This window comes from Ixodes scapularis, unplaced genomic scaffold (assembly GCF_016920785.2).
Source record: "Ixodes scapularis isolate PalLabHiFi unplaced genomic scaffold, ASM1692078v2 PGA_scaffold11__112_contigs__length_91849675, whole genome shotgun sequence".
Lineage (NCBI taxonomy): Eukaryota > Metazoa > Arthropoda > Arachnida > Ixodida > Ixodidae > Ixodes > Ixodes scapularis.
In genome coordinates this window covers 27,938,212-27,962,213 of record NW_024609837.1, presented here as the reverse complement: position 1 = coordinate 27,962,213, position 24,002 = coordinate 27,938,212, and the positions used below count along the sequence as shown (strand labels likewise).

At 42.0% G+C, this 24,002-nt stretch overlaps 1 protein-coding gene across 1 annotated transcript in view; it reads left to right on the top strand.

Moving 5' to 3' along the window:
- The window catches only part of LOC8034317 (lachesin), a 116,879-nt gene that overhangs the window by 81,595 nt on the left and 11,282 nt on the right, over positions 1 to 24,002 (top strand). Inside the window, exons 5-6 of the mRNA XM_040205659.3 lie at positions 3,675 to 3,803; positions 9,138 to 9,428. Of these exons, the coding sequence (XP_040061593.3) occupies positions 3,675 to 3,803; positions 9,138 to 9,428 (420 nt within the window). The remainder of the gene's footprint in view (positions 1 to 3,674; positions 3,804 to 9,137; positions 9,429 to 24,002) is intronic.

Genomic DNA, 24,002 nt, shown 5'->3' with positions numbered 1-24,002 from the left:
TTAATCACACTATATAATTGAACAAGCTTCATAAGTTTATTTTAGGGGAAAGACATCAGAGTTATTTAAAAGTTATCTTTCTAATCGAACACAATGTGTAACGATTAATAATTTTATTACTACACCACAAACAGTGCTCACAAAGGTACCGCAAGGCTTTGATTTGAAGCCTATTCTTTTTTCTCTCTACGTTAATGACTTTCCTTCTGTTTTATGTCACTTTGAAGTATTCATGTATGCTGATGATACAGCATTAGTTTTTATTGGAGACATAAAAAATGAACTACATGCTAAAGTAAATGAACAACTTACTAGTGTCTTAACTTGGTTCACTAGTAACCAACTCACACTTTAAAAAAAACTAAGTACACTGTGTTTCACTCTAGGAGAAAGCAAAGGAATTCTGAAGAACCTGCTATATACTTTCGTAACGCGCCGTTGCTGCATGTTTCCTGTTGCACATATATAGCTGTCTTGTCTGAAACTAATATGCACTGGAAGAATCAAATTAAAAACATATGTACATAACTTCCGCACGGCTGCTGTACACTGCTAAAGACTCAGGAGTACTTTAATTCGTCTATACTGAGCATTCTATACCTTGAATTTGTACAGTCAGTTGAGCTACTGTATAGAGTCTTGGGGTGGAACATATACCACCTATTTAGAGCCACTCAGTCGATTACAAAAAGAGCTTTGAGATTGATTACTTATTTTAGATATACTGAACCAAGTAGTCCTCCATTTCAATATGTTGATGTGCTGCCCCCCCCCCCCCCCCCCCTAGAATTTCTATACAAATAAAAATAGCTGAAACAGTCTTTAAAATAATAAAAACCAACGATTCACTTCTATTACATATATTTAAATTATCATTACGGAATACGAGGGCTGCAACAAATAATCTGTTTAATTTGCCACCTTGTAGAAATGTTTATGACGAAAGAGTTATTGGAATTCAACGGTGCCTTAGTATACAATGATATCCCTGCCGACATAAAATGTAAACCCAACCTTTTGTCATGCTTAAAAAAATACCTAATTAATTGTCAAGCGAATGAATAAGTTCAATCTTAGATCTCCTGTCTTTACTTTGCAATTAGTATGTATATATTTTTGTGTAAATCTTGACATGTGGGTAAATTTGTTTTGTTTGCCTGCCGCATTGCAAAGGTTATTTCTAATGTTGGATTTGCGACTAGCCTTTACGGCTATAGGTACAGGCAACGATTGTGTATTTAAATAGAATAACAAAGGAATGATAAAGAAAAGAGAAAAAACATGTCTTTCTTCTTGTGGGTCACTGACTCCATCAGAGTACACGTGACCCTCCTTCCAAAACAAAACTGTGTCGCGTGTCACCACGTGAAAGCCAAGTATCATCTAAAAGAATTCTCCGGCGAGATTGAGTTACGTCTGCCTGGCTTTTCTCAACCGCTTAAACAATGCTCTTCCAACGTTGTAAACCCCTCCTCCTCTCTTTTCCCCGCACTGCCACCGCCTTCACCCCTACGTCCCTGTTCAAGGAGAAGGCGTCGGAACGCAATTTCGAACAAGTTACAAACATTATATTATATTAAGGCTGCTTCAATGAAATCAAAGTTTTACAATTTGTTTTTAACCGTCTTCTATTCCCGTATCAATACCATTCCTTTTAATTCGTCTTTTTTTTTTCCCCTGCTTTTGTTCTTTTCATTTCCCCCAATTGCTGGTGATCTGAGAGGCCAATGCATCGGTACAGAGAGACTCTTCTGTTTGCCGATTGGCTTCTGTATTTCGCGGCAAGATTTTTCTTTTCTTTTATTTAAAGAGGTTTTGTGACCTTATAAAACTCGATTGAAAAAAGAATAAAAACAAAAGCAGGAAAGGTTTGAAGCAAATATATTCTCGCATGGGAAGCTTCTTTATATATGAAGAGTTTCGAATTTCGGGGGGTAAGCTGGAAGTCAAAAAGAAAAAGGCCCATATTCGTGTCGGGTTTCAATGCTAATGGATGTTTAACTGAATTAAAAACTCCCACCCTCCGCTGCTTCCTTCGATGACCCTATTCACAGCCGCTTGTTCGAAACGAAAGAAAGCTTTTTGCGTCATTTTCTGCTTCTGGAAAACAAGTGTAGCGTTACATCGCTAATAATTAAATTTGGAGCGGCTCAGCGCAATGCCGGTGGGATCGCTCGCAAATATGAAAATGTGGTGCAGAATCTCATTTTCTGGAAGTTTCGCGATAGAAAACATCTCCCGCATTTCTCAAATTTGCTTTTTTTTTGGCAGCTTTATGTTTATTTTGGTTGCTGGTTGCTTTCAAAAGAAGCGTTTGTAGCAATCCTCTTTGTCACGCGGCCCTTGTACACGATGGCATTGAACTGGTATTACCGTTGACATTGATATCTCACGTTATTTCTAAAAAATACATATATAATAAGCATCCCTCAGTATTTTATTAAAAAAATGCAAACTCCAAGATGGCCGCTCGCAGCCATTACCTATTTTAAGTTTTTGCGAATGGATCACTGGCCAACATATTTCTGTTTGAATGATAACATCAAGTGTTTCTTATTTGTATTGATACTGGGATGAGGTCAAAAAGTATTGTGGTATAGCGGTAAATCGGTATGAGGGTCTCAAAACAGATTATTATCACAGTTTTTGTCGGCGTCCACAACTTAGTCAGATAGAGTCAGACATGCCCAGATTCTACGTCTCAGCGACAGCCTACGTGGCGCAACAAGTTGCGTTTGCTGGGAATTTGCTGTCTAAAAAATTAAACCAATTTCCCAATTCATTAAGATAATATTCCAGCATATCATGTTCAAACAGCACCTTAGTCTCGCTCATGTGCTGCCAGGTTAATTTTAACTAATTAATGATCACGAGAGTTTACGTAATATATGCATTCAACGGATTCCCCGTTGAATGCATATATTAATATACAAGCTAGAACGCAATGCGTAATGAGTGTTTTTTTTTTCATGCATCCCTGTGACAAAACAAAATACTTGAGTAGCATGAAAGTGCTGAGGAATTAAGTATTTTTCGGTAAACCAAAGACACACCCAAATTATGGTTATGTTGATTGTTATCTAATTTTAAGAATAAGATACTAAGTTTTACTAGGTAAATTAGTTTTTTTTAAAAACCTTGAGACAGATTCAAAACGTCCACCAATCAATAAAGACTCATTTAATTTTTGCCCTCGCGGAACAGATCATTTATTCTGTACTGCGTACTGGGGTGTTCAAGGGTGGAGTAGGTTGTCCCTAAATATTATAATTTTAATTTTACCTTGTTTTTTTTTAAGTTCTGCGGTAAGTTCATTAATCCACCACCTTTGCTCACGCGAAAGGTGTTTTAGAACATTTTTCACTGCTCAACATCTAAAGCGAGCTTCATTTTGTCTGGTCAATCTTGCATCGCTGATTATGCCATGGAACCTAATGAACGTTCCGCACTAAAAACCTGTAAACAAGAATTGAAAAAAAAAAGAAAAGAAAAGGCTTTGTCCGTACAGTCCCTCTCACTGTGCAAGCAAGGCATTTGGTTTTTGAGCACTAAAATGTGAGAAGGGTGCGAGACCTTGGACTAAATATAATTGCTAAGCTCTTTATGATCGAATCAGTTGGCACATGTTTGTAGGTTTCGCGCTAAGCTGAGACTTGTTTGTGCCATGTGTGCAGTGTCGTCGGTGAAGGGAACCTGGCTGAACATCACCAAGGTGTCACGCCTGCACATGAGTGCCTACCTCTGCATCGCCTCCAACGGCGTGCTGCCCTCTGTCAGCAAGCGGATAATCCTCGAGATCAGCTGTGAGTAACTCCCTGGACAGTTTGGGGACTCTGTTCATGCCTCGCTAAGCCCGTTTGATTTCAAAAACTGAACGCAGACAAAGAACTTTGTGCTTCCGCCCTCAACGCTCCGCAAAAGTGTGACCGTAGTGGTTTCTTTTTCACAGCGTTATCATCTCGACAGCGTGACCCTGTCGGATACGCTGACGTCGGACTGACAAGATAATGATGAAGCGCATGAAACAAGTACACGTCATTCTTCCCCGCATCACTCATAGACGGTAGTTCCGGCACACGCTCTCTGCGTCCAGCTTCAAAATCATTTTACAAAAGCGCGTGAACTGATCGATGAACATCTAAGAAGCCCGTTCATTATGGAAAAACGGCCTAAATTGGTTCAGCTTTTAATATACCTATTGCTATATTACCCAAGCATCAAGGAGAATGCAGGGGTTGGTGTTCCACGCGCCGCAGGTGCTGGCCGTAAGCAGTAGTAACTTATCTACAGGAAATACCTAAAACAAATGGCACCTTGCACGCGCATTCGTAAACGCCTTATGTTGGTTATTAGCTTTGAATCTTTTATACGGGGAAGGCGTGCGCATGTGGCGCGTGGAACACCAATCCCTGCATTCTTCTTGATTCTTGGGTAATATAGAAATAGGTTTATTACAACAGCCGTCAATCCTGAGTGGCATTTTGACCCATAAAAACAATAATTAAAACGTAAGCGTTCAGATGTATAGTCTTAAGGGTGCATGCGCGTCTGTTTTTCCTCAGAACATTCGGAAGGCCAATAAGTGTCATCTACACAAAATAGTTTGGCGAATAATAAGCCTAAAGATACGTCTAGGACAATTAAAAGAAACAAAAAAAAAAACCTCTCAATTATGACAACTTTTCACGTTCTGACGTCCCGGTCGTCGTCCCATCGGAGACTTGAGATTGAGGTGTTCACACATTTTTTGCTTCGTAAATAATCAAACTCTTCGTAGACCGCCCTGATTAAAGCCCTCAGTATTCTACGGGAAAGTGTACCCGCAGGCATTTTAGAGGCGTTTGATATAAGTACCGAAAAAAGGGTAATAGCTCAGGCTATCTGGTGAAGAGTCATAATCCTAGAGCTTCAAGAAAAAAAAAAAAAGAAAGAGGACAGAGCAACGATGTTTTAGAATGCAGCAAGCGGATTATTTTTGAGATCAGCCGTAGCTCCCTGGCCAGTTTTTTGGTTCCGTTAATTTCTTGCTAAGCCAGCTTTGTATTAAAACATGACGCAGAAAAAGCACCGGTTCTTTGAGCTGCGTTGTGAGAAGTCGTTATGACGTTCCTTTGTTATTGTTTTTCTTTTTCTTGCGGCGTTCGCCCACCTTTTATTTAATTTTCGAATCAAACTTTATTTAACTTTGTTATGGCGTCGATGTTATTGCCCATTAATAACTATAATGAACTGAGAGAGACGCCGCGCAAAACATTATGCGCGTCTCCCGAAAGTAAGGGGAGCCGTGAAAAGGAGAGTGAGAGAGCAGCTGGGAGGGTACACGTGTGATGCAGGCTTCAGCTGTTGTTCTTTTCAGCCACTACCTCGCATTGACGACTTCTATTGTAACAAATGTTTTTCACGCCTTGTTGGTTTCGTCCCAGTCACGTGCTCCTACCGCTCACCCTCCTTCCGCCTTGTGATTAAATCAAAGTCCACTGTTTTATCTTCACTGCGCTGACAAAAGAAGATTGCGAGCAAAAAGATAATGCGAGAGGTTTCTTTATTATGATTATTTTTGTTTACTGTTTTGTTTAAGCTTTATCTACACCCAGTTAACCCATTCATAGAGCCAACTCCGCACTAATACACGAAACAAAGAAGCGCAGAGTGTAAGTAGAACCGACGCGAGGGTTCTAGTTTGGGAAAATTAAAGTATACTGTCGGGCTTTCTGCCGGGGGACGTACTGGTTTTATTCCCCTGCATTTTTGGGAACAAGTACATCTTCTTTTTTTTTTTTTCCGAGACCTAATGGTATTCGGGCTCTATGGAAAGGCATGGTCGTTGCTGCAGTCGCTGCAGTCGTTTCCAGTATAAATCCGAGCCCATCTTCGCGCCTTCGTCGCTTACGAAAGCCGTCGTGATAAGGCTCCGGCGGACGCGCTCTGCATGCGAATAAAGATTTTAAGCGCGCGCTCCTCTTTCCCTCCTCCTTTTTTCCATCTCTGTCTCTCTCAATTCCTTTGTTTTTGAATTTAATTCTTTCTTCGAAAGAAGGCACGATCGAAGAGACACACAAACATGTGCTTTAGCAACGCGGTCACAACTTTTTTGGGCGCGAACGCCGCGGCATAATAACTCTACTGCAACATATTTTCTTTCTTTAGATATGAAACCAAACGGTTGAATACGGGCCGTTTGTGAAAACGCATCATCTGAAACATCACGAACACGCACGCGCATGGTATAGTCGCGCGTTTCGTAGAAGCACGCGAATAGAAGTCTCTTTTGCGCCTAGGTTGTAAAAGCGGCTGATAGAAATCGTATGGGAAAAGAATACAAGGAAGAAAAAAAAATGAAAACGACAGGTTTGCCGAGAAGAGATGTCAGTAGCTAAGAGAAGCGAACAAATTGATTGAGTTAGGAGCTAATACGAGAAAAATTCTCAAGGATGGGGGGGGGGGGGGGGGGGGAGGCCATTTTACAACGCTCGGAGAAAGAGTATCGAGTCGTTGTTTTGGAATGGGCAGATACGTAGCCCTCACTGAGCTTCACTCGCTGCGAATAAACCTAAGACCCCCGCGGATTGCGCCCAAGTCCGGAAACTTTGGATTTTTGTTCTTGCGCGACTTTCCAGGCGCTTCTACGAGTCTTTTGATAGTTTTTCTTTTGTTTCGTTTTCGGGTGCTGGAGAATTTGCACGCGGTACTTTTCAGAACGACAGGGATTTGGGGGAGAAAAGGCAGCGGCGTTATATTCTTCCTTGTTCGCGATAGTGACACTTAAAAATCTCGGGCGAACTTGAGCCGCCTCCTCATATCTCGGAGGGAAAGGGGGATCAGGGGAGGCTTCCATTCAAGCGCTCACTTTGAGTCGCAGGCGCGCGTTGGTTGTATGCGCGCGGAGATGACGAGACTATCATCTCGAGACATCGTGCGCCTGCGTACGAGGAAGGGGTTTCTGCGCGCAATTTGGAACGGGGAGGGGGGGGGGGGGGAGCAGTGGGACGCCTCGACTGTGAGCCTGGATTGCCCTCAATAGAACGCGGCACTGACGACTGCTTTCGCCGAGTTCTTTTGTTCCTTTTGCTTCTACGCGGGCAGGCAAATATCAGGGGAGATTAGTCCCCTCGATGTCGCCTCATAGTCTCTCTCTCTCTCTCTGCATGTATGTACGCGACGATGTCATTCCCCAGAGCTTTATTTCCGTTGTTCAGTTTCTGTTGGGTCGACGTTGATTGGACGATTTATCTTGAATCCTTTCTTCCGAGGGCATTGACCACTTAAACGGAAGACTGCCTCGCTACGCTCGGTCAGACAGCGAAAGCTCAGTTCTTCCTATACAGACTTTCCCCCCTTGTGAACATGTCTGAACCTTCGGTTGTTTTGGTTGTGTGTTGTTCATCTCGTCAAAAACGGAAACGTATTTGCTCTAGCAAACTAAGCACATGTATAGCTGTTGCAAACAAGCACGAATGCAGTATGCGGAGAGTACGCCGGATGAAAGAATATAATACCGGATGCGGAAACATGTTTTAACGAAAAAGAGGGAAGCTATTTTTAACACACTACTCCAGCTGTGTAAAATACGCGTGTAACTTCATTCAATGAATAAAAAGAAATGCTTAATAAACTCAGGAATATTCCAGTTTTATAAAATATAATCAAACGCTTATGCCTAAAATAAAATTAGGAAGGTGTAAGAGAGGAATAATAACTTGAATTTTATTTAGTATTGTAATTTCATATACCATCATCTTTGTTACTTCAACGTGGAAGTTCAGTAACTTTTGAGACATATCTATGAAGTTCTGCACGCTTTGAAACACTTTCATCTTTTTTTTTTAATCACCACGCGCATCATTGGTGGTTTCGAGACCAAAAGCTTACAAATATGTTGTAAGCTACATTCGCCGCTTGTTGAGCTGAACTAAGAAAAATATGTACTAATAGTGAGAGAATAAAAATTACCTATTAGCTCGCTGAAAATTGGATAACCGCAGCTTAAATTGTTCCAAACACAAGAATGTCAACATTTCGCTTTCTAAGTTTTGACGAAGCCTGCAGATACTTCGTCCGTACAGTGAATTTTGTGCTTTCCAACTGGACGTTTTCTAACGCTTGACGTTGTCCGTCGGAGACGGAAAGGCAGAGCCTCGCCGGTCGTCACCGACATCGAACCTTCAGCTATATAGACTGGTGCTGAACACGGAGAAAGGCACCCGAAATTAAAATTACTTAGAGGACGGCACAACCGTACCGGCGTATTTGGTACGTCTTTGTGTTTGTTTCGTTCTATAACGAGTAGCCCCAGTCTAGGGTGCCTTTTATTGTGTGTTACTTTCATCAGCCCACTAGCGCCATTGCATTTTGTTAGTCGACCATTTCTTATGACGGGAAAACGACGTGTGATAGCTTTCGTTACAGGGTTTAGTTGGGCTACTTGGCTCGTATTAATGAAACGCCAGATTAAACTTACCTAAGCGAACGAAGAAAGAATGGAACAGGACAAAGCATCTTTTTTGTTTGTTTTCGTTCTTTCTTTGTTTGTTTCAGCTGACCATTCAACAGTATAGGTGTACTCTGGTCCGTATAACATGCAGGCGCACGATGTTTCCTCAATGAAAAAACAACAATGAAAAATTTGTATACAACCCAACTCAATTGTGGCTTCTTGCTGGAAGGTCTAATATTGTATAATCCCCCAAAATAATTCTACTCTTGATGTGAAACGGACTTTAAATCCCTGCTCGTGCTCGTGCAATATCTGAGAATACTTTGTTTTCACTTTAAACACAATTAATGCAATTCAAGTGAGGCATTTGGTGGAAGCTTCAATTTAGCATAATTACCCAAAATAAGCTTGCGTTTTATGTGACTTCAGTTCGCTCTTTATGTGAGATAAGATCGCTCTTTACGTAAAACGGGGCAGTAGACCTATTCGTGCCTGTGCATTATGTACAAATTATTTCTCCCCAATAAACAAAAAGAGTCTTAATTTATTTTAATTCAATTTTTGGTTTTTGCCGGAGGGTTCAAGATAATCCTCCCCGAAATAAACGTGTCCTTTATGTAACACCCTCAGCCGTTTTTTTTTATGCTTGGTAATGTCGTCGACGCATCGGGGTGTTATAGGGAGGGTCGTTCGCTGTCCGCAGTCGCCCCGATGATCTGGATCCCGAACCAGCTGGTGGGCGCGAGCGTGGAGACGGACGTGACGCTGGACTGCAACCTGGAGTCTCACCCCAAGTCGGTGACGTACTGGACCCGTAACACAGACACCATCATCCACCAGAACGCCAAGTACTCGGTGCTCACCGTTCAGCACGCCATGTACAAGGTCCAGATGCAGCTCGTCGTCAGGAGGCTCAAGCCTGAAGACTTCGGCGAGTACCACTGTGTCGCCAAGAACTCCCTCGGCGAGACGGAAGGCACCATTAAGCTCTACGGTAAGTTCTTTCTTTCCTCTACCCCCGAAAGCACTCATTTCAATTAAAGGTAATTTTTAACATACAGTATGTTCCGGAAAACAGTACACGGACTATCGATGTTTCAAATTTAAAATTTTACACAGTGTGGACTATCAATAGGGGCCGTCGTAAGACTAACACGTTAGGCGCGCTTTCCAAAAATTTGTAATTTAAACGCACTTACCTGATATTGGATAAGCGAACGTAGTTTGGCAAGAAGATGCATGGCTATTTTTACTTTTTAAAGCTCGAGTCAGAGGGGGTAAGATATTCCAAAATAGAGCAAAAACGGCGGCGGTTCCTCTACTATGCCCTACAGCGGGTGTTCCTCGTCTGGCCCGCTGGTTTGTAAGCTTGCCCCCAGGTGGTCATTGTTTGTATTATTCGTTAAAGGTGTTAATTATCGCGATTATCTTGCTCATCGTCAGACTCTGCCATTAGGTCTTGGCGTTTTTACGTTCAGCGAGCCACCCGGAAGCGAGCTCATAGACCAGTGTGTAGACGACTAACAGGCTGTCACAGGGGGTGTATCTTGAAATAACTCATTCCGATTTGAACCTTTCTCGTATGAGCCTATTCGCGAAACGCCCTTCGCGTTTTAACCTTTCGCGTTTCGACCCTTTTTCATTTGAACCCGTTCTCATTCGAACACCGTATTTGAACAACCTGCTCAAAACAAAGGGCAGTGAGGTACAGAAGGAAGGAGGAACAGTTGAGGATAAAGGTGAAAGACGAAGCGAAGGTGGTACATAGATGCTGCAAAGTGGCACCATATCTTGCATAGCCCATGACATAATTTTTCTTATGCCTGCGTTCTGCCCCGAGTCCGTTGACGTAGCTACCTGGGCACATGGTGACGTGGTGACATGGTTTCAAAGGTGCTAGTTCTGTTTCGGTATTTAATTTCTCCTCTGGCACTGCCGATGTCGTTAATTTGTCGTCTTGTGGAATCGATGGGTGATTGTGCTCGTCATGTGTTATTGCTTGTAAGTACTGCAGAAAGATTCCGAGATCATGATGTTGGATTAATTCGGGTTCGGTGGTTACGTCGAGAATGCGAGTATTATATGCATACTATTTGAGATGAGCACGTCTACGCTGGGTGCTGTTCATTGTTCCAATGCCGGGGGTGTGCACGTCATAACGCGTTAAGATGCAAACAAGCGTTAAAAGCAGCGGCGTTTTTTTTTTTTTTTTTTTTAATGTACGGGTTCGGATGTTGCGTGGCTTGAGGGCTTTCGTACCAGGCACAGCTTTTTCTTCAATTCATCCGTGATTCATCGGATGCAAATTATGCTCATCCGGCATGCCCTGTGAGGATGTAGAATTATTTACAACCGGTGTCGGACTGGTCCTACAGATCTACGATCATTGTATATTTGCCTATGTGTCGTCCATCAAGCCATGCATTGGCTTGAGCTCTAGATGTCAATCTCCAAGATGCATTTCAAGTAGGGCTGGGAAATTTATCGAGTAACCTATCGATTAATGAACTAATGATTTAATCGCGATTAATTTTTTTAATCGGTTAATCGGTAAAATTTTGACGAACCTAAAAAGGTAAAAACTCAGCGCTATCACCACGCAGACGTGGACGAGTACACGTGTATGTGGGGGAAACTTTAGGCTAAATTTTAGCCTTAAGTAAACTGTGGGGGCGAGATTTGTAACTCCCGACAATTACAGTAGGTTAAACGTGTCCCATCTATGTCAACGCCATTCGAGTGTCTGTTCAGAGGCTATTGTGAGCAATCAAGGGAGGTCGATCCTGCCGGAGAGTATCAACGAACTTCGTTTCCTTATGCAGCTGAAGTAATAACCTATGACTGTGAGTGTCTTTCAACTGTTCTGAACTGCACATGGAGGCTGATTAGAAATCGAAATGGTATATTCCGCCGTTTGTCAGAAATTCAAGAAAAACAAAAACAATGTTTTTTTTTATTTTTTTTGTATGAAAACGAACGAGGCCGATTAATCACTTAATTAATCGATTAAAGAGTGGCGGTAATCGGGTTAAACGTTTTAATCGACGCCCAGCCCTGATTTCAAGGCGCAATAAAGGTTCAGGTGCCTAGACTTCATAATCGCACTGGTTCCTTCATTTCGGTTTTCTGTGAGTGTATGCCGAAAATTATTGTTTTTCCCTAGCCTGATAACGTACACGGTTAAAATTAAAAAAAGAGTCGTTTTGAGAGTGGTAAAACAAGTAAGTATGTTTTTAGTAAGTTTGAAATGGAGAAAAGTTAAAATGAAAAAAAAGTATCTTCGAGAATGGTCAAAACCAGAAGGTATGTTTTCAGAAGTTTGAAAAAAGAAAGGTTAAAATGAAAAAAAAAAAAATAGTTTCGAGAATGATCAAAACCCGAAAGTGTGTTTTGAGAACGGTTTAAGTGAGAAAGGGAAAAAAGCGAAATTTGTTTTTCCCTGGGTTGAAATGAGAAGGTGAAAAGGAGAAGGTAGGAATGCGAACGTGTTCAAATGAGAACCACCTGACATTTAGTATATTGGAAATAAACAATCTCAGATTGTGCTTTATTTTTGATATTGCACAACCTCAGAAAAAGAGCTCTACAAAATATACGTAAACCTTCTTGCAAAACTACGTTCGCGTGCCCAATTTCAGGTACGTACGTTTGAAATTAGAATTTTGCAAGGCGCGCCAAATGTGTCAGCCCTTACGGTCGCATCATCTACAGGTGGCGAACAATACAAGTATTTTTTTGCTTCGATTGGTTAATTTTGACGAGACGTGACGATTTTTGTGAATTTGTTTCTTCCTTTACGTTCGATTTGGGCACCAAGTGCGGACTATCAAAGAAAACTTTTCTTTTTATTTTCAACCGAAATTCATTTTTTCAGACCGAACACCGGGTGCGAGTTAGGCGTAAAGCAAGTCGTCTGCTTCGTTCGTAGGAGTTGTGGTGACGTCACAAAGACGCGGAGCTCTGGTTGGCTCTGATTGAAGGGTAGTGGGTAGACCTCAAGGCAGCCTACTTTGAGGCCTATCCACTATCCTTCATTCAGAACCAATCGGAGCTCGGCGTTCTGACGTCACCACAACCCCCGCAGAAGAAGCAGACGACTCTTGCGCTCCTCGTAGTCCAGAAAACACGGTACATTACGTCGCTGAGTTGTAAGCAGTGGCTAATGCAGCGTTGGCTTGAACGTAACTCAGCACTCAGATATTGCCGTATCAGGGTGTATCACTAATGAAGCCCCAATGGAACGCGGCATACGCAAGGTCAGCATTATTTCCAGCCCTGACCAATAGCGTTGCTGGTGTATCGCTCCTGTTACGTGTGAAAAGGTATTCAAAGAAAGACGGGTGTAAGGAAACCTTTTTCAAATCGCTTTGAAAATTATTGCAAATATGAGCTTGCAGGAAAAGAAACTCGAAGGGTCTGTCGAGGCGTTTCACACATGGATCTCAGTGCTGAAAAAACGCAGCGTCAACGCTACAGCAACGCTGAGTGCGCGTTGCGTTGTGCGCGTGGGCAGACAAAAAGAGAGGTGGCATGCACCGGAGTGCTGATAGGGCGCTAATTTAGCAAAGTGTTAGCGCATTACCTATGGCGATAATTTGGCGCTTCGGTGTATGGGTGAACAAGCCTCTTAGTTTGGAGGCTAGCGGCAAGCAGGAGCGCGCCTTGCGTACCATTACAGAAGAAGGAGAGGCACGTCCTTGGGCTAAGACAGCTGGGCTGCTTCGGACGACCGTCTTATTGTTCATCGAATTCAGCAGCCGAGAACGCTGCCATAAAAGGCAAAACGACGTCCGGTGTCACCTATGTTCGGAGAGCAGCGATGGCTACTCTGTCGTCGTCAAAGCTTAGATAGGCGCTTGGCCTGCGCGAATCATCGCACTTCAAAGAGCAGCGAACGTTGCGATGTCTTGGCGCTCCCGAGCCTAGAATTTCGTTCCTGTGATAATAGTGTTGTCAAATTTTGATTGAAAAGTTATTTTCATGGGACCATTAATCAACCAACAGTAGATGAGCAACAATGCATTGGCACTTTAGGCCAATACACCGTTCAATTCAAAACTCCTTACTGCTGCATTAAAACCGGCAAGGCTTCCAGGTACCATATCAGAATTCACTCGCGGAAGTCTCATGCTCGCGCCTCTGGGCCATTAAAATCGTAGCAGAGTTTTTGTTTGTTTCAAGAAACAGTGACATCCGCAGATGCGATCGGCGAGGATCTGAGACACAAGTCGTTTTATTTTAAGCGGACAGTACTTGCCGTATTCTTAAACACCCACGGTACGAAGTTGGGCAAAAACAAAAATATATCTGAAACTTTATGTTAATTAGCGAGAGAAGCAGGCGGGATGTAAGTGGCTAGTGTTCCCACCTTTAGGGGCTTGAATACTAAGCGAAATTCGATCGATGGTCTGGGCCATCCGAGCAGCTGTTGCACTTGGCCTACGAAGGCCGTTTTCAACTCACCGAGCTTGTAACGATGACGTTAATTAGCGCACGTTGCCGCTTCAATGGGCCTTTTGAATTTCTTTCAGCGTATCTAAGGATTTGCGAACCGCCTTTTTTTTTTTTTTAAACGTGTTCTTTTTTCTTTTTTTACTCTGCGGTTTCAAAAGTTTGATCGGGCTCGTAAAAAAAATTCTGCGGCTACAAATCTTAGGCTCGGCTTATCCTTTGTTTGCCTTTTAGCTATTGGGAAAAAATGACAGCTGTGTATATACTTAAAATTTGTAACATCATCGTTTCACAAACGTGTTATTACAATGAGTTTGGTTTAAGTAAGTTCTATATGGATATGGGAAGTGGTTGATGTGTTCAGATATTGGACCGACAAAGCAATTTAGTTATTTTACCGAATAAAAAATATATATAATGGAACTAAAAGTGAGAGTCCAAACGAGCTGTTGTAAATTAAACACGATTACGAAAAACAAACAAAACAAAATCTCGAGACTTGGGGTAAAAAAAGGGGAAAAGGCAATCACAAAAAGGGTGTACAGCCCAAGGCGAAGCCAGAATGGGCTGTTAGGGGCTCGTCGCAGTGTGCGTTGGATAGAGTACAGTTTGCATAGAAAGAATATAAACACTGAAATTAGGCGAGGAACGGACACTCAAAGTTCTTTGACGACATGATAAGATGGGACTTGGACAGCACAAACGAGGCTCTAAATGAAGAATTAGGTACACGTAGCAGAGCGCATCGGATAGACTACAGTTCAGACCGAAGGAATAAAAACACTGAAAATGAACGAAGAAAAGACACTCACACTTCTTGCTGTGAAAAAAAGTTTGTAGCGCCAGTCCCTCGTCTATTTTCTGTGTTTTTATTCTTGCTGTGCGAAGTAAAATGGGCTGTTGCTTTAATATTTTTAGTGACAGCGAATTTCCGAGCATTTCGAAGGCTACAGGTTGGAGAGTAACAAACATCAGGGAGGTGACCGTTGTCCTGGCGGTGAAGACACCGTCCAAAAACTAAGAGTCCTTCCATACTGGCACGACGCTCGCATCCAAAGCGCAGCGGCTCGGGGTCGCCATATCTCGAAAGCAGGCTAAACTTACGTGGTCCACACTCTCATGCATACTTTGCTTCTGCTCATTTTTTGTGTGTCGTTTGTAAATGCTAGACATTGGTTAGAGTCAACCAATGATGAAAAAAATGCATTTTTTTACCGAATAATGAAGAAAAGCATAACTTTGAATAGAGCAGAGGGTAAAAGCGGACAGTCTCTTGTAATCCCGCCCACTGGAAGTGCCTTGATGCACTCGAGACGCTCTCTCTAATTAAGCGTCCCGCGCGTATACACACCATCGCAATGTTCACAAAGCTTAAACGTCTGTAATCATCACCGAGAACTTAAAAAACGCAGGACGTGACTTAAATTGTTCACGCTCCTCACTTTTGTGATTGGCCCTTTTGCGTTCTTGTCTGCTAAGGCCGCCCTTTTCATCGCTTCTGGTGTGATTATCAGATGCCCAAGAATCACCAAACCCCGCCTTTTTTACACCCCCAGGGGATGTGTAGTCCGTGATTTTATTTCATAAAGACGTGCCAAATGAAAGGAACGTTTTGGAATCACTCTTACACGAGTCTCACGATGCATATGTTGCTCTAAAAGCTGTTTTTTTTTTGTGTGTGTGTGCGTGGGGGGGGGGGGGGGAGGAAAGGGGGGGGATAGAGGCAGAGGTGTATGCGGGAAGTTTATTTCATGACGTCATGCAATCGAGGTACTTCAATTAATTTTTGAGAAATTCGATCTCTCAAAGCGATTCCGCAACATGTTTATTTTTTTTTCTCGAGTGGACGTGCGCTAAATATTAAAATTTCACCTAGCCAAAAATTTGTCTCGCAACATAAATAGTCCGCGTAAAGTTGTTCTTCTTCGAAAAAAGATTTTTTCTTTTTAAATTAATGTGTCCTATCTAACAACCTCGCATTACTCTCTTTTCTTTTTTTTTTTTTTTGGGGGGGGGGGGTGGAGTTAATGTCCTTTGAAATAGGAAGGCACAGAAAAGATGTGACAAATAGCTCACGTTGAGAGTCCCTGCAAAGACGACAGCTTCAATTGCGTAAAATAAACGTGAGAGAAATTCGCTGTAAGAACGCGTCCGACAGCAAAGCACTTAGCGCTTTCGCCCAGGGAATGCATATTACAAAAGAAGCTGTTCTAAAACAAAGACTCAATAGATCACCTTTAATCAAAAGGGGGAAAAAACGTGTATGCTAAATGAATCGAATAAGGACAAAAGGGAGGATAAAAAGATTAAAAAGATATATTAATATCGTATTGGAACCGAAGTGTCCTCCGCGCCGACTGGTGTCATTGGAGTACTATTGGTAGTGAAGTGCGTGTTTGTGAAGAGTGGAGACAATGAATATTTCTCATTTCGAAACTGTGTGTGTGTGTGTGGGGGGGGGGGGGGAGGGCACACACACTCACACGAGACAAGTATTAAAAAATTATATAAAACATAGCCGTGATTATAGCACGCAGCAATACAATTTATAAAGCAGTGTTAAATGCGAGGCTGGACGATCGATACCAGCCACCTCAGCGCGCAAAAGAACAAAATATTCAAGTTATACTCGGCGGTAATGATCACTGCGCGCGAAACAAAACACGTTAGTTTTATTTTCTCGTGGTTTTGCAAAAACAAGGAACGAGAGAGCGCGTGTAATAATGACCCGGCGAGTCGAGACAGTTCCTTATCAGCAACAATACGCTTGCTTCGAGATGCTTCGGGAATTAAGTGCCGCAACATCTTGCAGAAAGCGCGCGAGCGAACGCCTCATTACCGCTATGGAGCCTCGAAAAGGAACGCACACCGGCGCAAAATTAAATGCCATTCTAAAAAAAAAAAACATTCTGCAAAGGAAATTTACAAAAGCACAGCTGGAATACCGACTAAGAATTCACGTGGTGCGTCCGAAAAAAAAAGTATAAAGAAAACAAAAAGGAAGAAGTATTTTTCCGCGCCCCAAGTTGAAGTACTTGGGGAGGTTAAGTGCTTCGTTTATAAGGATCACCTAGTAAGAACATTGCCCTCAGATGGCGTCGATTGTTGTTAATTTATTAAGATATTAGGTTTTCTTTTTTTTCTTAATCTTCAAAAAAAAAAAAAAAAGAGAAAATATATAAGTCTCTTAAAAAGGTGGCATGACCGCACATAAATTCCACATTCTTAATTAAAATTTTATCTATTTTTTCATACGCGTTTCTGCCTTGCCCCCGTCGAGTGCCTGACGGCTCGTGGTATTGGCTCCAGAACTGCAGGAAGGCAAAGCAAAATTGGGGCTACGCACGCGTGAGCTTGTTTTTTCACTACTGCTTTTTTTGTAGTTTACTTTATTCCCTTGTTTTCATCGCGCTCTAAGCCGTCCCTGAGGTGAATTTTTATATTATTTAGTGAGGTAGAAAGACAGAAAGGCAGAGACTCAAATTGATGCCGTGTCTTTAAAAAAAATATTTTGGTTTTTATTTTAGGTCCTAATTTTTTTTTTTTTTTAAGACATGTTAACTTGAGTGTGCGGTACAACAAAGTTGGGACGCAAAGTTCACGGGGCTTCCATGTTCAATGCGGACGAGCGGAATATTTAGAAACAAACATACCTAGTTCGCAAAGTGGGGATGAGTTTTGAAACAGTGAATCTTCTTAGCGTGCTTATTATCTACAACCGTGCAGCTTATTAGTAAGGGGGATGTCTGTTATAAAAATATTTAAAAAAAAACATAACTGTTTGAATTTTATTTACGACTGGGAGCCGACCTACGCATTGATATCTATCTGGTTGAATTTTTTTCGAGTCACGCACAAAACATGGAAGCAGGCATTATTCGCACAGTTACCGTGCAAATGCGCTTTTATTTTTTTATTCATAACTAAATAATTTTTATAATTTTTTTAGTGGCTGTTTTCTTCATGTACAAGTTCCGCTCGACGACTTTCCAGTGATTATTCTAACTAGGTTCCGCAGAATTATCAGCGATAAACAAAGCGCCTGTTTCTACCGCATTCCAGCGATGCTCACAAGAAGAAGAAAAAAAAAGCGTTATGCTAACAGAAAGTTGGAAATGCGAACAATGTGGAAGACATTATGAGAAACGAAATGTATGAACTGAACCGACAATTAATTAAAAGCTTACAGCAGTAGAAACAAGAGTAAGGGCCGGCATTTCGTTTTCTGCGGGCGGGAACTCTCGGAAAGGTCGTATATCATTGATAAGTAACGGATCCTTTTTAAGGAAAATGAAGAGAGCGCCGAAGTACTGTGCTTTACGCCAAAGAAATATAGAAACTTTACTGGCGCCGAATATTTAAGCCATTTTTGATGGCGGTGAGGTTCGCGCCTTTGTGAATTTGCACGCATTTACGCATCAAGCTGCCTGCCCTTTTGAAAACGACGGCGAAAACCCGTGTTTCCGTTCAATTGTCTGCGAGGTTGTTGGTCGTTCTCTTTTCGCTTCTACGCGGTCCTCGCTGATGATCGCTCTGCTGCAAAGGAGTTTGGTCGTCGGATGCTTTAGCGTACCTCAGCTTGGCAACACGGTGAATCAAGGATCAAGAAGTGCAGTGGTGGAATGGACCGACGAAGCCTCAAGCGCGGACTGTCTCGAGCTACAAGTGCGCGTCATGCTGACGACGAGAGGAGCCAAACGAGCGGGACGCCGGCCGGTGGTGAGATTAGCAACTATCAACATCCGGCCATCTGGCCTTGCTATGTTTGATCGCCAAATCAATTGCCTCGAGCAAATAATTTGCGAATAAACCCAGCGAGGCCGTATAGCCGGATGAGCAAAAAATCGTACTCCGGCCTTGGGGGGGGGGGGGGGGGGGGGGGGGGGGGGGGGGGTTCTTTACGTCATGTTTGGGTAATTCGCTGTATGGACGAGCCAGACTTGAGAAGTAATCCGTTACATATAACGGATTCCTTGTAATATGTTACTTTTTCGCGGCTGTTATTTGTAATGTAATTTTATACGAAATATTGGTAATGGACTACTTTAATTACACGTTACATTTTAAAATATGAACATAATACAGAAACTCCAGCTATATGAGCAGGCAATGGATCTTTTCCACTTACCGACGGCACCAGGCGGTAGCCGCACGAAGTAAAAATCGAGGAAGTACCCTACCTGGGCTACTAATCGATAATGGGAGCTACGCTACCGATTTCTTTGCTCTCTGAGCTTCGGCGCGTGCCCAACGCGAATTCAGAGAGGCGCATCCGTGGCGTCCACTGAAACGTCGTGTTTTTCTTTCCGTCCATTTTCTTTTTTCGTGTAACACAACTTTATATAAGCTACAATCACGTGTTCTGCCCGCTGATTTAAAGCATCCTTCCGAATTTCCACGATTTTTCGTGCCAACTTCCACCGCTTGGCCTCGGGCGCTCGCGCGTGCGCAGAACGCTTCTCGGAAAAGGTCCATTCAGCAGCCTAAAGATAGCAAGTTCAACAAAATAGAAAACATGTGAAAAGGAAAATGACCGAAAAAAAAACATGATTTTTTTTTTGTATGATCGGTAGCTAGAACCACTGGAAAAACGCGCATGGCATATACAAGTGCGCGAAACTCAAAGATGAAGAAGACAACTTCTAGTAGGCGTTGTCTTCTTGATCTGCTAGTGGAAGTAGACGCTACTATTGAGTATGCGGACCACCAGGATTGTCTGCAGAATCGCAGGGATAATTTCCGGTTGCCGTAAGCTAGCGGGACGGCGAGTGTGGTTGCTACTTTCGCTGCAGTGTAACGGAGTGAACTTACATCTTACAGTTGAACGGAGTGAACTTACACTCTTGATCTTAAATACAATATTCTATTTCACAAAGACTACCATAATACGGGCGTAAATCGAAAGCAGTATTGCAGAACATTTTTGAAAACATCAAAATTGTTTCTATTGTTTTCTTGAGAAGTGTAAGGGGAAAGTAAAGTGAAAGTAAATTTATAACGTAGCGAGTGAAGTAATCTGTTAATTTTCAGCGAAAGAAAGTTGTAACGGTAGTTCGTTATACTTGAGGCTGCGTAATTTGCATATGTAATCCATAACATTTTCCAAGCAACGGGCACAAGTCTGGAACGAACACCAATCTGGTAGCTACATTACGTTCTGATGCTTACCCTGTAAAGCGTGCACCACCTTGTGCTCCCGAGCAATAGGAGAAGACAGCCCAGACGTAGGCAGGAGCAGCGACCGCTGAGCCATGTACGCATATAATAAAGCTCTGCACTATGAGGAGGCAGTTCGCGCAAATCACCCTTGTTAAAAAATAACAAAAAAATCTTCCAAAGTCTTTTTTTTTAATTTGTAAAGTGATTAGACAGGGCAGTATTTCACAAAATAACGTAAAGAAAAAAAAGATGTTTACTATTCTCTGTACCGCCGTGTTAGAGCATAGCTCTTAAGAAAGAGGAGGGGAGGGGATGGTATGCCCGTGCGACGTCACGATGATGACGTCACGTTTGGCGTCACAATGGAAAACATCGCATAATGTAACGCATGGTTATGCCGACGGCAACGGCTACGCCGCTCAACCCGGAAACGAGTGCCTAAGAAGTGTGCTCTAAAGAACATTTAGCGGTATATTCATGCCGCGAGACAAGTTTTTTTGGTTAGAGACGATTATGAAACATGCTCCTATTTCGGCACGTCAATCCGGAATGAACGCTCAATATCAACTTTTTCTACGCGGTCGCCGCCATCTTAAATCTCGGAACTTCCGGTAGCCGGGAAACCATCGTTCTGATCTCGTAACACCAGTGGGAGAGGCTCACGTTTTTATTCGCCACTGTCTATCATTCTTGTTATGCCTTTTCTGTGTGATTTTTGTGATTTTGCTTGTTCCAGGTTGTAATGCTTTGCTTTGCATGTGCGTGTCTGTGTGTCTGTGCGTGTGTGTGTGCGCGCCCGTGTGTGTTTGTGTGTGTGTGTCACGTATGAGGCGTTTTCCCAGAGTCTTGTTAACGCATTTGGTTACCCATCCCCCGTACCTGATTTGTCAGCTACGTGGGTGGGGACAAGGGTAGAAGAAGAAAAAAGTATATTGAAGCCCGTGTTGCGAGACCCAAAATGAATCTGGCAACGTGATTTGTTGTTTGCTGTAGTTCACATGTCGGAGATATATATGATGTGTTTTGTTTTTTTGTTTATCTTTAGTTTTGTTAGGACTAACACATTCTGACGTTTATTTGTTGTAACCAGTACCAAATAAATGTGCTGTTTACTTTTCCCAATTTGCTTCGACATGTTTTCGTTGAATTGTTGCGTAATGTCTTGTAGAATCGTTGCTATCACGTAACCGCATTGAGCTGCTGAACTTCAGCGGGCTGGGGCTTTGTCATGCACCATGCCATTATCTTTATCGAGCCCGCGAAGAAAATAAAAACATATTGCCTTAATTTTTATAATGATAAGGGCACGTTATATTTCTGCACTCATATGTCTTTCTTCTGGTAGTTCAGCGTCCCTTTAAGTTTTCACTCTCCGCCTTTCGGTCTTAATCTTTTTATGAATTTTATTTTCGCTGCTCTAAGAGGAGACACAAAACTTTTTTTTATTATTATTTATTTTGGGGCATTTTATCTGCCTCTCAGTTCGGAAAAGAGGAAAAACAAAATTAGTGTATTTGTTTGCGGAAAACCCAGCTGGTAGCAGCGCTGTATCTTAGTCGGCCGGAACTTTTCTCGTATTTTTACTTCGAGTAGATACAGAAACTCTTTTTGTTCTAAATAAATTTTAAAAAAAACGCTAAACACACGGGAGCGGAAAAGAGTCTTGACTTCTGATGCCACAAGTGCTGTGGCGGTCCCAGTGTGAAATAGTAATGTGCTATGGATTCGCTATAGGGAAGAAAATGCATACTCGTGATTGAAAACTGCCATTGCGCCCCCGCCAATTCATCATCCAATAAGTGCATTGACATAGTATATTGCCCTTATATCAAGATTTTAAAGCTTGAAATTTTTTACTAGTCTAGTACAGTAGCAGCACTGGTAGTGTTCCTGAAATGAATTACTGTGAAACTGAAAAATGAGTGCTATAACGTTATTTTGTCTCGTAAGCGTTAGAAAACGAACCAGAGCGAAAAATTCGTGCTCAATTATTTCTAGCCTGACCAAAATGGCGGTACTATAGTTTTAATTAAAAATTTCAATCACTCCAAAAATAAATATTTTGAATTATGAGAAACAATCTCTACTCTTGGAACATCGAACGAAGTGAATCACAAATTAAACATTAAAAGATAAAAACAAAACAAAAATAAAATTGAGGTATGGCAGGTTTTTTATAGCTTTTTGTCTCCTCAATTCGGTTATCGCTCTGAACCTGGGCCGGGTTTAGTGTCAACCGTTTTCATTTCGGAAAAAAAAAAAAATACTCAGCGATTGCCTTGAGAATGTGCAAACAAACATTGGCCACGCGTTATCTGCCAAAGGGTTCTCGACGTCATTGTCTCCTTCTCCGAACCAGCTGAAAGGGTCACGTGACACCGCGAATGACGTCACTTCGGCGGGTTTTTCCTCCCCTTCCTTTGGTCTGCTCTGCTCGGTGGTCAGCGAGGGGGTGGGGGGATTTACAGCGAATTTACAGCAAATTGTTGCTTCTCAATTTCCTCGCTCGTACATTATTTGCTGACAGCATAAGAACGGCACGAATGTCCTTCCATTGTCGTGCTCGAGAGCGCAGGGGAAAGTAAAACATGGCGGAGGGATAGAGGCCATGCTGAACTCCAGACGTCTAAAAGAGCCGCTCTTACATTCTCATCGTGGCAGTGAATAACAAAAAATCGTAGAAACACAAACCTTTAACCACTATATGCCTAACTTAGTCCGGGTTCTGACAGCCTTTTTTTATTTTTTTTAATACCGCTTTAGTTTTAGTTTGAAGTATGCAAATCTAATGAAAAAAAAAAGTTCTGACACCATGTTTCAGACGACTTGTTTCCTTTTCAGTTATTTTACCACATAGCTACCCTGAGATTTAAATTATTTAGAACGAAAATGGGACTTTTTTTAGGCGTTAGAAAGCTATAAAAATAGAACCGTTGATGCTCCAGGCACGCTTTAGGAACTTCACTGTGAAATTCTTAATGTCGCCAACCGAAAATAGCTTTAGTGTATGAGAGATTTTTGAACCAGGCAGTCATGTGGCTATTACAGTCCGTAACTTCGAGCCTTCATTTAAAAAAAAAAAAGGAAAGAGGATATGAGATCCACCGGGGATGTCGCGAGTAACTCTTTACATAACTACATGCGCGCAAAGCAGTTTTGGGCATCGTCTTAACCAAGCTTGAGACAGGTTCCCGAGAAGAAGTCCTAGATAAGCCTGTAACAAGAAACTTCAACACATGTAGAAAAAAAAAAAGAAAATGCTGAAATAACTAAAAAACGTTTACGCACCAAACAAAAACACGTTAATAATTAAAAGAAAGCACAGTAAGGCGTTGCGATTTCAGTCGTCTGGCCATCTTTTACGATTAGCGCGTGAATTCGCATCCGGTTCCGGCTCTCCATTGAAGAAGAAGAAGAAAAAAAAAAGACATCTAAAGCAGAATATTTAAGAAGTCCAATTTTCAGATTTTGACAGTGATAAATCTTTGACCAGAAATGAGTTTTGTATTGCTTGTTTGTTTTTCTTCTTCCGAGGACTAGCTTTTGTTCGCGCTTAGCACTAAACAGATGCGAAGAATTTCGATGTCGTAGATCCAAAAACAAAAGTCACTCAGGAAAACATAGGACGAATATCAGAATGCGCGGAGATAAGAAGAAAAATCATTGTGTAGTTTACTTTTCGCGATAAATATCGAGCTACTGTAAAACCCTTAATGTTCGCGAGCCCTTAATTTTCGCGAATTTCGCGAATTAAAGAATTCGCGAAATTTAAGGGTGCGCGAAAATTTCGGTCCTTAAGATTTTCAATGCAGGCGTCTGGAATTCGGGAACTTTAGTGGTCGCGATTATGTCATCTGTGACCGATTCGCGAAAAATAGGGGCCGCGAAAATAAAGGGTTTTACAGTATATTATAGTAAATATCATAACTTAACACAAAGCTTTTGTAAAAATAGGCCA